Raw genomic sequence first — 13897 nt, forward strand, 5'->3', positions numbered from 1 at the left:
TATTCTTTCAAGTCAGCCTGTCTAGGTGCAGACTCAAAAAAAAAATCAAAAAACCCAACATATCTCATTGTCACAGCTATCACTGTCACCAGAAGGAGTAGAATCTTTAGAGACCAGAAATTCATAAAAACACAACAAAATATGAAATAAATCTACTGGGAGACCTAAAACCAGAAAATTAATGGATTTTCTATGCCAGCAAATGTCTCTTTATTCTAGTTTTTAACAAGATATTTATGCCATGATATTTGGAGACAGAAGCATTTTGGGGGTACAGCTACAAGGCTATCAGACTTGCTGAGTCCTATAGATCTTCAAAGTGACAGGGAAAGGAGAAACCGTAGGAAGAGGAATGAATTCAGAATGACATGGAGTGAGAATGGAAACCACTGTGCAAGTGAAAAGCTGACAGGTTAAGGTGGCTTATTTTTGCAGGAAATATGTATTGCCAAGTGGTGCCCTCCCATGTAGAAGATGCAAACTAGAGGGATCTAAAGATTTTAGACCCCCTAAATAAAACCATATATATTTTACCCCTCTCATAAAGCCATAAGAACCCATAACTAATATCTTTAAATATTATACCAATGAATGTTTAGAGCAGCATGTGTCTCTCTTGGAACACAGAACTGAAATGCAAAGATTTGCATAAAATATATAAAGTTGTAGAAAAGGTTGTAAAATGGGGAGGGGGAATAACATGGCTGTATATTTAACAAAATTAGGGTCACAAGAAACTAAGCTGCAGACTTTTTGGTTTCCTCGCTGAAGAGAGTGATACAACCAATACCATAGGTGAAGGGAAGGAAAATAGGAGGTCAGATTGGGATAGGACATTTTTTTCCCCAAATCCCAAAAACTCTCTCAGGATGGGAAATCCATTTCCTGCTCAGTTCTAATGAGTAGTCCCTTAGTTACACAAATGATCCCATTGTTTTATTTTAAATAAACATGACCTTGGTGGATTATTTGCATGAACAAGGAATAATCATGAGTAAAAATATAAAAGTGGACCTACATTTAAAAAGTTGGCAAAGGGAAGTGCATTGTAATATTCTTTTCAACAGCATAAATAAAAAACGCCTATTATATATTTTTTTCTCCTAAAACCAACTTCTGAACCAAGCCCAAACCTGGGAAATTTCAGCAAGATATATTTGTTGTTAAAAAAAAAGAATAAGTAAATAACCTTATCTACAGCATCACAATGGCAAATCAATCATGACAGATAACACTAAAATGTCCTCTCACTTAAATGAAATAAAATTAGCAGAGAAGAATTGATAGAGTTTACTGTATTTGGTAAGTAATTGCATTCTAACTTTATTTACCTGTATTTTAATTAGTATTAAATGAGTATGATTACTAAAGCTCAGTGAAGTTAGAGGACTGCTCACTTGTTTAAATTAAGGAAGTATGTAAGTTTTTGCAGTAATTCTGGACGCTTACACTCAATTTTTTTTCTTCTTCAAGTGATCTCTCCAATATACTGTGGTTTAGAACACTACAAATAATGTTAGATGTTAAGGTTTTAAGCAGATTTCTCCATTGACTGCAATGGCAAGTTCTGCCCCCCCCCACCCAAAGTGGCTCAGTAGGGTCCCAGATATAAAGTGTTCTTATGTACATTACTCAGATTAAACAAATTGCTTGCCATTATATGATACTAGGCACAGGCTTAATTCACAAAGAAAGTAAGGCAAGCTCGGAGTCACAAGACATAATTTTTAGATGCTTAGAAAATCTGCGGGATTTACAAAATTTAAGTCAGGCATCTAGACACCCTATACAATGAATTGGGAGAGATAGGCACCTTATACTAGGATTCACAAAAGCCAGCATGCTAGGCAGCTCCTGGCCTAAACTAGACTATAGAAAATGCCAAGCTGACAGTCATGTGCTAAGCCTCACACCTCTCTCAGAGATAGGGAGCTCTCTACACTTGGGATTCTCAGCTGCAAATCCTCTCTTGGTGTTAAACACCTACTTTTAGTCCAGTGTTTAGTGTACCTGGGATGTGTGAGGCCCCACTTCAAATTAATCTTCCATTTAAGAACAGATTTGAACTAGCATCTGCCACCCCTCAGATGAGGACCCTAGTCACTGGGCTATGGGATATTCTGATGGGGAGGAGGGGAAGTCTCCTTCAATCTCTCCTGCTGAAACTGTTCCACTGTGGATAAATAATTTTTTAAAAACTGGATGAGGAACCCTCACTCCTAGGTATCCCACTACACTGCTCTAAAGCACCAGACTACATTATCATTCTTCTGCTTGCTCTCTCTCAGGCCTAATGTTGAAGCTCTTCCACTATGGCTAAATTAATGAAATTATCGTTGGGAAAAAGAGAGAGTGAGAGAGAAAGTGAACATGCATATATGATGACTTTGTAGCCTAGTGGTTAGACCAGTCACCTGGGAGGTGGAAAACTCAAGATCCAATCCCAGTGTTTTGTTCTTGTTGTTTTTAATTAATTATCCACAGTGGAACAGCTTGAACTCACTTGAGAGGTTCAAGTTCAAATGCTTTCTTCTCTCTGGTGGAGGGAGGACTGGAACTTTGGGTCTCCCAAATCCCAAGTGAGTACCGTTACCACCACTAGCCTGAAAGTTAGGAAGGAGTCATCCTTCCCTTCCCCCAGAACCTGCCATTTTATGTAAGCTCATCTATAGGGGCCTGATCTGATAGGCAAGTTCTGAACACACTTACTGCCATAAGCAAGTTAGGCAGAAGAACACCTATCTTCTTCAGTTCTTCATGTCTCTGAGGCTTAGGCATCCAGACACCTGCCATGGGGCTGCAGTGCATGTGGTCAGAGGCAGGAACACAGGCAGCTAGGGAGTTTTTACTGCGAAAATTTAGGGGCACTGCAATTTTAGGTGCCTGCAAGGCTTGGAGGTCTTGTGAGTCCCAATGGTGCCTTATTGTGGGATTAGGTGGCTAACGTGGCAGTTAGGGGCCTAAATCCTTTTGTGACTCCAGCTCCATGTATTTTAATTGGATGGCCAAGATGTATCATGTAAATCATCATAAAACTATTTACAGGATATGTGTGCCTTATAAATTCAAATGTTCCCACAAATCGTTCTTTATGATCAGCTTACCAGCTAGGCTGTTTAAGATTAATATTTACAGAAAGAGTTTAGCACCCACTTGCCAAGTCCACACCAATTTGACAAAATGTAGTAGAGCTAATGGCATTTTTTGTGAATTAAAGCTTATTTTTGCTTTATTTTAATGCATTTTTTTTAAAAGGCATCAACAATTTACCAGCAGCTTCTTTTCCTCTTGTGGGGAGAGAATGGAAGCAATGGATGTAAAGTACTAGCTCTGCTTTTCCCACTTGTCAACATGTGGAATTCCATGTTCCTCAGAGGGCTATATCTCTGGGATCTGGGAGAACCAGTAATGCAGAAGGAGCTGACCTCTGCACCTCTGTGTGGGAGCATGGAAATCCACTCACAGAGGTATCTTCTGTGCACGGATACATGATTATCTGACCTATTAGTTTTATTTATGATTATCACAGTGGGGGAAATCCTGGCCCCGCTGTGTTCAGAGGAATCAGGATTTCACCCTGCCTGTTGATTGGAAAGTTTAGAAACTGAAAACCTAAAGGTTGGGCTCATATTCAGACATGAAATAGGTTCTTGGTTTGAAAAGTGTTGTATTTTAACATGATATTCTTCTTTTGAGGGAAGGAATTATGTAAAATTTTAAATAATTTTGCTAATAAATAATTTATAAGTTCTACACTCAAGCTTCCTTAAGGTTTTCCTTATTAAACAGACCTTTGGTACGGCAGAGTCCAACTTCTTAATACCAATACTGTCAAACAACAACAATATCATTTTAGATCAAATTTAACAGCACTCAGACTTTCCTTGATGTGTATCCCATTACAGGATCAGTATTTTAGAAACAATTAAACCATAACTGGAGGCATTTTACTATATAAATAAAACAAAATTAATAAAACATCCCTATAAAAGAAAAGCTCAACAGTAGTAACATGTTATCAGCAAAAAATTAACATATTTAGATACATGAAAAGTTTAAATTGGGGCAGACAGGCTAAAATTAACAACAAAAAGAGGGATTTTCAAAAGGTGACTGAGGAGCACAATTTCCATTAAAAGCCAACAGAATTTATGCTCTAAAGGCACTTTGTTGCTTTTGAAAATCCCACCCAATAAGGCAAAATCCCCAACTACTCCAGTCAAACTGTAAATGAACTTTATGACACAGAAAATAACTCCTGGTTATGAGTAAAATTGGGAAAAAATATATCAAATAAGAAAAACATTTGTCAAGACCTTTCAAATGTAATTTTGATAGAGTGTCCTGGTTCAGCTTCAATCACCCACTCACAATTCAAGGAGTCTTTATAGTACCCAGGCCAGCCTGGAGAGAGGATTACTCCACTGGGAGATGAAAAATGCCCACCACATGGAGCTAAAAACAAAATGATAGAAAGAATATAATAATGGAGATTTTACAGGTTGTAGATTAACATCATCACCATTATTAAAACAGAATTCACACTGCTTCCTAAAGTTATTATTATTATAGCAAGATGTTTAAGGTTCCCCACCCCCTGCAATATCCTAGGCCCCAAGCCTACAGTAAACTTTGTAATGCACATGGGGTGACCCACACAGAGCTCAATGCAGGATCAAAGCCTAAAAAAGCAAAATCATATATGTGCTGTAAACATTGACAATGATTATTACATTTTAGTATAATAAATACAGTCTATCATCCTATAGACAAGAACAGAAAATCAGAAAGCACTACTTTAAAATATATCTTATTAGTTTGACCTTATTAATATAACTATAGATTTTGAAAAGGATATAGAGAAGCTTGGATTGAGTCTTTAAAATATCTGATCTGGACATGGTAGAACCTGCCGAATATCAATTCCAGCTGACACTTGACCTATGTAACTTGAGCAAGTCGCTTGATTTTTCTGTGGAGCAAATTTCCCATGTGTAAAAGGGGGATACTTATGAACCTCATGGGGATGTTATAAAGAGTAGCTAAGGATTTGTAAAGCATTTTGTAGCTGTAAATATAAGTATTATTATTCTCAGATACAACTGAGTGCATGTGGTTTAAGAAAAAGAAGCTACATTAGAGTCAACATAATTCAAAGTGAGAGTTTATAATTAAGGCTTTACAGTGGCTTGATGACATTTCAATCATGGCAATAATCTAGCTATTAATTATAAAGTTTAAATTACAGTTCACCATAGTTACCGAACAAATGTCCATGCGTACCACATATAAAAACAGTAATATTAATTAACAATTGGGGTCAATCCAGCAAAAAGGAACTTCCAAGGCTGACAGACCATTACATTATATCATCATCTTTGATTCCACAGATGTGAAAGCTACTTCCTACCCCCATTTTAAGTCTATGAAATGCTACAGCAGTGGAAACCACAGTGCTCATTCTGTTAGGCGTGTTATGGCTGCTCTCTTCCTATACCAGGAGCTAGGTACCTCCAATATCTTAGCACAGCAGTGAGCTTTATTAGCTAGTCAGAGAAAAAATATAAAGAGGCTATGCTCAAAATCTCCAGTGCTTTCCTGGTCCAAAATTCCCTTCTGGCAATCAACCAGAGAAAAGGAGGAGGAGAAAAGAAGCTATACAGCTATCAATGGCCAGTGCTCCTTAGAAAAATAAACATTACCCAGAATGTTCATATACTTCTTATATTGAAGCCTTATGGTTCTGAAATGACTGTAATTGTGGTGTTTACCCATAACTAGATCAGGAAGAAACAAAATATCATACAGGAAAGGCAGCTTTTAAGATTTTTTCCCCAACTTTCACTGGAAGCAGATGTGCCAGAAATGTCCCTACAACAGTGGTCCCCAAACTATGGGGTGCACCTCCCTAGGGGGCACAGAGGAAGATTTTGGGGGATCATGCTGTGGGGCTTGGGCCAGCCCCCATGGGGACGGGGGTGGAACGGCACCCAGCCCCGCTCTGGCCCCAGCCCAGCTCTGGCCCCAGCCGCAGCTCCACTCTAAGCCCTGCTCCGGCCCAAGCCACAGCTTCAATATGCTCCCTGCTCCACACCCAGCTCAGCTCTACCCTCATTCTCTCTCTGCCCCCAGGCCAGCTCTGTCTCTAGCCCCAGCTCCTCCCCCATCCCTAGTTCATTCCCCAGCTGAGCCTTCATCCCAAGCTCCTCTGCTGAGCCTACGGTGCAGTAATGGAGGGGAGGCATAGACAGATTCCATTACTGGGAAGGGCGGTCACAACAGGAGAAGTTTGGGAACCACTGTCCTAAAAAGTCTGTTCAGTTTCAGAGAATTCAAAGTTTCATCTAGTGTATGCATCTGATACAAATCCAAAACCTTTGGTTACCTAATTGTCCAACCCTGATCTGTACACCTTCTGAGAGGCACTCATTACTACATGTGCTACAAAAATCAAGTTTCTTTCCCTGACACCAAAATTAAAAAAGAATGACGGAAGGAATCTGTGGGAGGAAAAAAAAAAACAGAGCAAGAAACAAAGAGGAAGCTCTCTCCACCTCACCAGTCCACTAGTATTGTAAAGGCCTTAAATGAGAACATCTTCCCCTATATACTTCTAGGGGGAAAAAATCACTGCTGCAGAGCTGCTTGTGTGCTTTTTTATTATTTGTTTTGTGGGAAGCTAATATTCTCTCTATATAGAAATTAATTCAGTGAAATTTCTAAAATCCTAGACAAGTTGCAATTCTATTGCTAGCAATATTAACATTTTAGAAATAGATAAAAATAACAATGTCATTCCAGCACTTCAGAATGGATACTGTAATGCTAGGACAGTTATGAATTATATGCATATACAATGTGGTGAACCAAGCATGTATTATGCACCTGTTTTAACCTTTTAGAAAAAAATATTAATGAAGTAAAAAACGCTTTGCTCTGCAGAAAACATGGTCAAAGAGGCAACTGGTCGCTATGTATTTCTCTCCATAAAGTAACAGGCTGAGATTTTAATTTTTCTTTATTATAATGCTGCATTCTCAAGGAAGTTATTTGAGTTCCTTATTTCAGGGATGAAATTTCTCTTACAGTGTTTGACTGAAAAGCTTGATAGCCTTGAGTGAACCCAGCCACTGATTAGGTAGCACTTGCTGCAGAGTTGGGACATTTTTTTTTCATTATTTTAAATTAAAACGGATTAACCAGAGGCCAAAGTACTGTACAAGTGGCTGGGAGAATGACAGTGTAGGCAGCTGTATCCAGTTCTTTGGTGTGTGCTTTTTTGCTGAGCAGTGATTTCATGACCTTTGAAGGGAGTTAAATCTAAGCCCTCCTTGCTCGGAACATGAGACCTTGAAAGGTAAAGGCCTACTGCAGAGAAAATGGGGGTGAGGTGGGGAATAATAATGTAGGAGCAGGTTGTCACTGGCCCTAACAGAGCTACACAGACATGTAAGGCCACCCAGTCCATGTGCAGCCACATTAGAGCTACTTGGATTGCAGTTGTGAATCCCTTCTGGAGTGTAGCCTTTGTGTTACTGCTGTTCCACGCACCCCATGTGATGCCCACCATGCCAAGGATTGACAGTATGAGGATCGGATTCACAAGAGGAATTATGTGTTGAAGCACCTAAATTTTTAGGCCCCCTGCTGCCTACTGGAATTCAGAATCCTGAGTTAGATGCCCAGTCTCCCTATACAATGTATTGGGGGAATTAGGCATCTAAAAAAAATGATTCACAGAAGACAGCACATTGAGCAGAGTCATGTAAACTAGCCTGCAGGAATATCAAGGTGAGAGATATAGTCTAAGTGGAACTCCTCAAGGGAAGTTTGGTACCTAACTCCAGGTCTATGGTAGATACCTATCTCTGCTCAGGATTAGCAGCCATGAACCCGCTCCTGGAGTTAGATAACTAAGCGAGGCCAGCCCTTTCTCATAAAACAAAACAAAACAAAGGAGGAGGTAACAATGTGGTGCCACCCTTATATCCAGTCTCCCAGTGACTAGAGCACTCACCCAGAAAGTTGGAGATTTTGATTCAAACCCTCCTCTGCCTGATTCAGAGCAGGGAATTGAACCTGGGTTGGCAATATCCCAGCTAGGGACTCTAAGCATCAGCCTAATTAGATATAAGGGAGGCACAAGCAGTACCACCTTGCCGTCACATGTGTTTTGTGAGGGGCTCAGCTCGGTAGGTGTGCTATTAGGTGAGCTCTGAGCACACATATTGGGTCAGGCCCTGCAGGCAAACAAGTGAAGGAAATCCCACCCACCAGCATTGACAGCTGGGGAACCTGCTGTGGCTGGCAGTGAAAGGGAGACAGTGCCTGTAGCAAGGGAGGGAGACACTAGCAAAGGAACAATAGGCAGCTGCTCCCCCTGGGAGTCTCTGGCATCCATTGTCCAGCAAGGGGACCGGGATTCTGATTGGCCAGCATTCCCCAGCACCCAGGATTTACACCAGCACAGGGGCCATATGCAGTCTCTTTCCTGTCTGTTCCAGCAGAAAAAGGGTTACTCACCAGCTTCCAGCAGCCACAACAATAGTCTTCAAGATGCAGAAGGAGGCTAGTAAGGATTATGGTGCCCCTCTCCCCAGGGACAGAGAATCTGCACTGGTGTGTGGGGGGTGTCTGCCCCACTGCAGGGGTTGTACCTCTGCGCTCCACCACTTGTAGGCTCTGGTCATTCTGTGGCCCCTGGACTTCCCCCTGCCAACAAGTGCAGGGATGGGGGAGAGGAGGCCATGGTTGCCTCTGTCCATGCAGACTCCTGGCTGGTGTTTGAGAAGGAGTCCCCATAGGAACCAATTCCATACTGATGCCACCACCCTCTCTGTTTGTGGGGATGATGGGGAGGCTGAGGGCTGCATGGACAGGGGCCACTGGAGTTGCCAGGACCCAAAGCGGTGTAGCCCTGGTCAGGCCTGCAACCGTGGCCTCCTCTCCCCCATTCCTGCTCTTGTTGGCAGGGGGAAGCCCAGGGGCCACAGAATGACCCTGCTGGAGCTGGGTTTGTTGCCATATCCCCCCGCACTCTTCCTGCTCAAAGGGGAGGGGGTGGAGGTCAGGTGGTGCTGCTATGGCTGCTGGGGAGGGTCCTGGCTCTGTTTCCCTGGGCTGCCCTGCCCTGCCAGAACCAGCTCTAGGAAAACTGCTCTCCCCCATCCTTTGTCCCACAAACTCTTGAACTGGTTGGCAGCCTTTTGCAAGTATATTTTGTATGAGAAGCCCCAAGAGGTGTATTTCTTTCCTCAAGTATGAGAATTTCATAGTGAGGGCTTATGCTACATATGGTGGGATAGAACAGTTAAGGTATAACAGAGAATTTAAATAGAGGGTGGCAGAGACACCAGGAATAAAAGAGACCAGGGACTTTGGCTGGACGTATGACTCCTCATCACGCCGCCCAGCTGGCATTCACAGACAGTGGGTTGCCAGTGACAAAACCTCAATTTCAAAATATGCATATGAAAGTCAGTGTGTACTTTGAATTGATGATAGGAAATGTTTTTTGTACCAAAGGCAGGTACAAGTACTGCTGAAGGATAATGCACTCTCCTGTTATGGGGGTGAAGGGCAATTCCAACAGGGCTGTGGGAAAGGGAATCTGCAAGGTCCCAGTTCTTCAAGAGATGCTACCCAAGGAGGCAGTAACCACAGAAACGGTTCTTTTCTCCAATTAAGATACAGGGTTATGGAATTTGTTACTGGACTACTCTATGGGGGAAAAAGCCATAGTTTATTTATGAAATGGATTTTTGGACTCTTTTCAAATCCCATATGAGAGGTTCAGCTCTTGGGCTGAGAACTTGAAGTCCTCTAAAGGCTTTAAGCATAGAAAAAGGGCAAAGGTTACCTGGGAGATGGCAGCAGGGAGAGTGGCAAGTCCCTTCCCATACATTACAATGCCAGAATTGCATGTGTCCCCCGGGTGTGGTACCAAAGAAGGTGAAGGGGGAATAAAAGCTTATCCATCACCAGTCTGACCCCCAGGCTCATCAGTAAAATGATTATATTGACCCCAGCTGTGTTCGGTGAGACACTCATCACTTGATGCTGCAGTAGCGATGGTTAGGGAATGTAGCCCAGGAGCGATGTTAGCAAAATTCAACATCAATTGCATTCCACTTGCTTCCAGTGCATCCCAGGGACTTTAACTTGCTTGGATTTCAGTTTAAAGGCCACTGCTGTTTTGATAAAACCATGCTCAGTGTCATGTACCGCTTTGGAAAGATGCAGCTCCATGTTAGACTGGGTGATAGAGCACTGTGTGATATAGGTCAGTCTCACGACAATCTTGATGTCTTCTTATGTGCAGGAAGATTAGAAACAAGCAACTGTGAGTACATGCTTCAGGAATTTCAGAACCTAGCCAAGTGTCTTGGGCTTCCCTTCACCACAGAAAAAACAGAGAACCCTGCCCATAGTTCAACATACCTAGACATCGAACTGGACATAGTTCAGGGTTTCTAGGTTGCTTACAGAGAAGTTCGAATTGGCCATGCCACTGATTGCCATTTTGAGATCTCCTAAGAAAATTATTTTGAGGGAACTACAGGTGATCATGGGGCACCTAAACTTAGCATGTCGGGTTGTGGCTCCTGGTCAGGCATTTTGTGCTCATCTGGCATCTGCCTCCTCTAGAACGAAACCCCCACTATTTTATCAGATTGACCAGGGAAATGAAGGAAGACTTAGAAGGGTGGTCCAGGAGGACAGGGTGCCAGAGGGATGTCAGGTTACCCATAACACTGCAAGCCCTTATAGAACTGTCAAAGGCTCTGCTGAGGCCGTAGCTATGGGAGGGAGGACCTGTTATTTAAAGCACCATTTTTTGTTGCCTTCCTTAGGGCTTTGAGAGTGAGTGAATTGGCTCATATGGCAGCTGTGGACAGTTCCCAACATGCATTAAGCATAAGAGATGTGCAAGTATCTACAGGAGTGGTGTCTCTGCACTTACGGTACTCAATGAAACCAGAAGGGAAGAGGGGCTTATGAGGTAGTGAAGGAATGTGAAGACAAGCGCTTGTGCCCTTTAAACGCAACAAGAGCCTCACTAAAAATCCGGAGCCTGCAGCCAGGCCTGCTGCTCACACACGGTGATGGTAGCTTCCTGGCAAGGTACCAATTCAGCATGGTACTGAGAAAAACCTTGACTCATATAAATTCAGTACTCATTCCTTCAGTATCAGCACAGCGATGTCAGCGACTGCCCAGGGTTTTTTGCCTGCAGCAGGTGCACGCTACAGGACCCTGAAAATCAAAGTGTTACAGGATTTGCATCTGTACCAATGAAAAGATAGCAGGGAATGGCAAAATGTAACTAACCCAATGTGCTTGTTTGTTTCAGAAGCTACCCAGAGAATATGCAATGTTTGGATTTGTGGGCACCCTATAGTGCATTATGCCCACAAGAGAGCAGACAGAATGGCAGCCGGATCTCAGCTTAGCTTTGAGCTGACACTGTTTGCATCCAGGAGAGGCATGCAGTGGGTTCAGCTCATGTCACTTCTGCACTCCGACAGGCAAAGGCTTGGAGGATACCCAGCCCATGTGGACAAGGCTACAAAGAAAGTAAATAAGGAGGTCACCAAGACATTCCTGGATAAGGGTTCAGTGATAACATATAGGGACATCCATTACAATCGGCTGGAGGTTATCAGGGATGATGGCATACACCTGTCAGATGGAAGTGCTGACATATGGCTATAGCATGTGCAGGCCTGGATTAAGCCGGTGCTCTGATACCAGGTGGCATGTTTGGGAAGGAAGCAACCATGCAAGTTGCTGGTGCCCCCTGTCACAGTTTCCTGTGAGGGTAAGAGACTAAAATGAACGGTTCCCAAATGTAACAGTCCTGGGATTTTGGTGTTAGGCCTTGGGGTCATGTGATAGGATCAGATCTTGTGGGCTGAGTTCCTTTTGGCCCATGCAGGCCAAGGTCCCCACCCTACTGCACCCTCTCTGTGCCCCTTGTGGGGGTGGAAGAGAGAGTGCTATGACTCACAGCTGAATCCTGGGGAGAGCTTACTTTGTGTTATACATTATATGGTAAGGAATGTACCATAACTTCTGCACTGGAACCAAGTAAGCGCCTAGTATAGGAACGTATGAGTAATGGGCAGGTAGCACCCCTCCCCTGTGTTAAAGTGTAATAAAATTTGCAGACTGCCACTTAATTCCATGCATATCTGTGCTGATTTTGCCGTTGGGTCCAAGTCAATGCCTAATTTGTGAATCCCACTGGGGCTCAGTTGAGTTAGGTGCCGAGCTGCTCAGCACTGTCAGGACTTAGGTAGCTTTGTGCATGCAAAAATTTAGGTGCCTAGAGATTTTGCCAGTGGAAACTTATGTGCCTAGAGATGTTAGTCACCTACAGGAGTAGGTGGCCATAGAGGGGAGATTTGTGAATGCCAGTGGTGCCTAAATGTTGCACTGTAGGCGCTTGATGTAGCAGTTAGATGCCTAATTTCTCCTTGTTTCTCTACAGCATGAATTAAAGAGCCAAGCTCTATAGCTGGTGGCTGTAACAGACTCACATTTAGAGCTGGTCAAGAAATATTTTTGTTTGTTTACAGAAAATGTCAACAGGTGGTTGGAAAACATTAACACTGATTTATTTTTATTTTTTTTCTAACAAAAAGTTAAATGTTTTGATGAAAACCTTCATTTTGACAAAAACCCAATCTTCTGTTGTAAAACAGTTTTGATGGAAATTTTTCTAACAATCTTTTTCACATCTTCTGTAGGTGAGGCACAAAGGGGGACATAAGACCTGCTGACCAGTGACTTGCACAAGCAAGCAGACAAGCTTACACAAGCTCCCAGAACATGTCAGCCAGAAGAACTCACCGAGTGCCATGGGGGAAGAAAGCTGTACCTTTTTTTCAGAACTACAGTAAATTATTTCATCCCAGAGCGAAAGACCTGTAACTCTCTGGATCACAATCCCTTCCCTGTGCATCCCCTTTTGCATAGTACAGCTTTGTGGTAGTGCACTCTCAGGGCTGAAGACAAATGCTCACTATAGCCGCTAGGAAGCTCTTCAATAATAAAACACCAAATTTACCTTATTTAATAAAAAAGTCAAAATAAACCTATCCCAGCACTCCTAGCGGTATTACATAAATGATTGCTGAACTAATTATGTTAGGGGAATTTTGCCAGGAGAGTTGTGGAGGTGATCAAGCAACAATTAACCTCACACTTATATGCCAATACCCTGGGGAAATCTGTGTATAATTCTTCATAGTTTGATTGCTAAGAGTTGGAAGCTTGCACTTTTACTAGAGTTAAAATGCAGCATAAACAGCCAGCCTCAGAGGTGGGGTGGGGGGAATTTACAAAGTCCTTAGGTAAATGCAATTTGTTTAAGTAAACATTTAGTTAACTAATTTTTTTGTTTGTTCCAGTGAACATGTTCACATTATTCTTGGGGCCAACAGAACTATAAACAAGTGACAGATTTACTGCTATATAGCAACCTTCTTGCTTAGTTGCTAATTAAAGTTTTGATCTAGCCAAAATTTGCTTCCATGAGCTTCAAAAGTTTCCTAAGATCTGCATCCTCAGGAGCTAATCATATATTCTGAAGGAGAATCCCTTCATTTAAACTTTATACCTCATTACTTACCCTTTGTAGGCCACTTTCCTAAGCTGATTATTCAAATGACCTGGTGAGATTTCACCACGCATGTTCAGGCAATGTGGAGTGGGTTCCTACCATGCTATTGTCAACACCGAAAAAATATCTTCTGCTCTGGCTTCACTGGCCTGCTCTTGAGCTCTATGATGGACATATATTATGCTATCTACTATCCATTATGTCCCAGTAAGGAGTTTAAATAAAGAAAAAAATAATCCAACACTGAAATGTTCACTTTGTAAAGTGAAG

The 13897-nt window shown here is 42.3% G+C and overlaps 1 protein-coding gene across 2 annotated transcripts in view; it reads right to left on the reverse strand.

Moving 5' to 3' along the window:
* The window catches only part of CSMD3 (CUB and Sushi multiple domains 3), a 1158685-nt gene that overhangs the window by 465346 nt on the left and 679442 nt on the right, over positions 1–13897 (reverse strand). For both annotated transcript variants that reach the window (XM_039525141.1, XM_039525140.1), the window contains one exon: positions 4317–4455. In XM_039525141.1, the coding sequence (XP_039381075.1) occupies positions 4317–4455 (139 nt within the window). The remainder of the gene's footprint in view (positions 1–4316; positions 4456–13897) is intronic.

The sequence above is a fragment of the Mauremys reevesii genome, linkage group 2 (genome assembly GCF_016161935.1).
Source record: "Mauremys reevesii isolate NIE-2019 linkage group 2, ASM1616193v1, whole genome shotgun sequence".
Classification (NCBI taxonomy): Eukaryota; Metazoa; Chordata; order Testudines; family Geoemydidae; genus Mauremys; species Mauremys reevesii.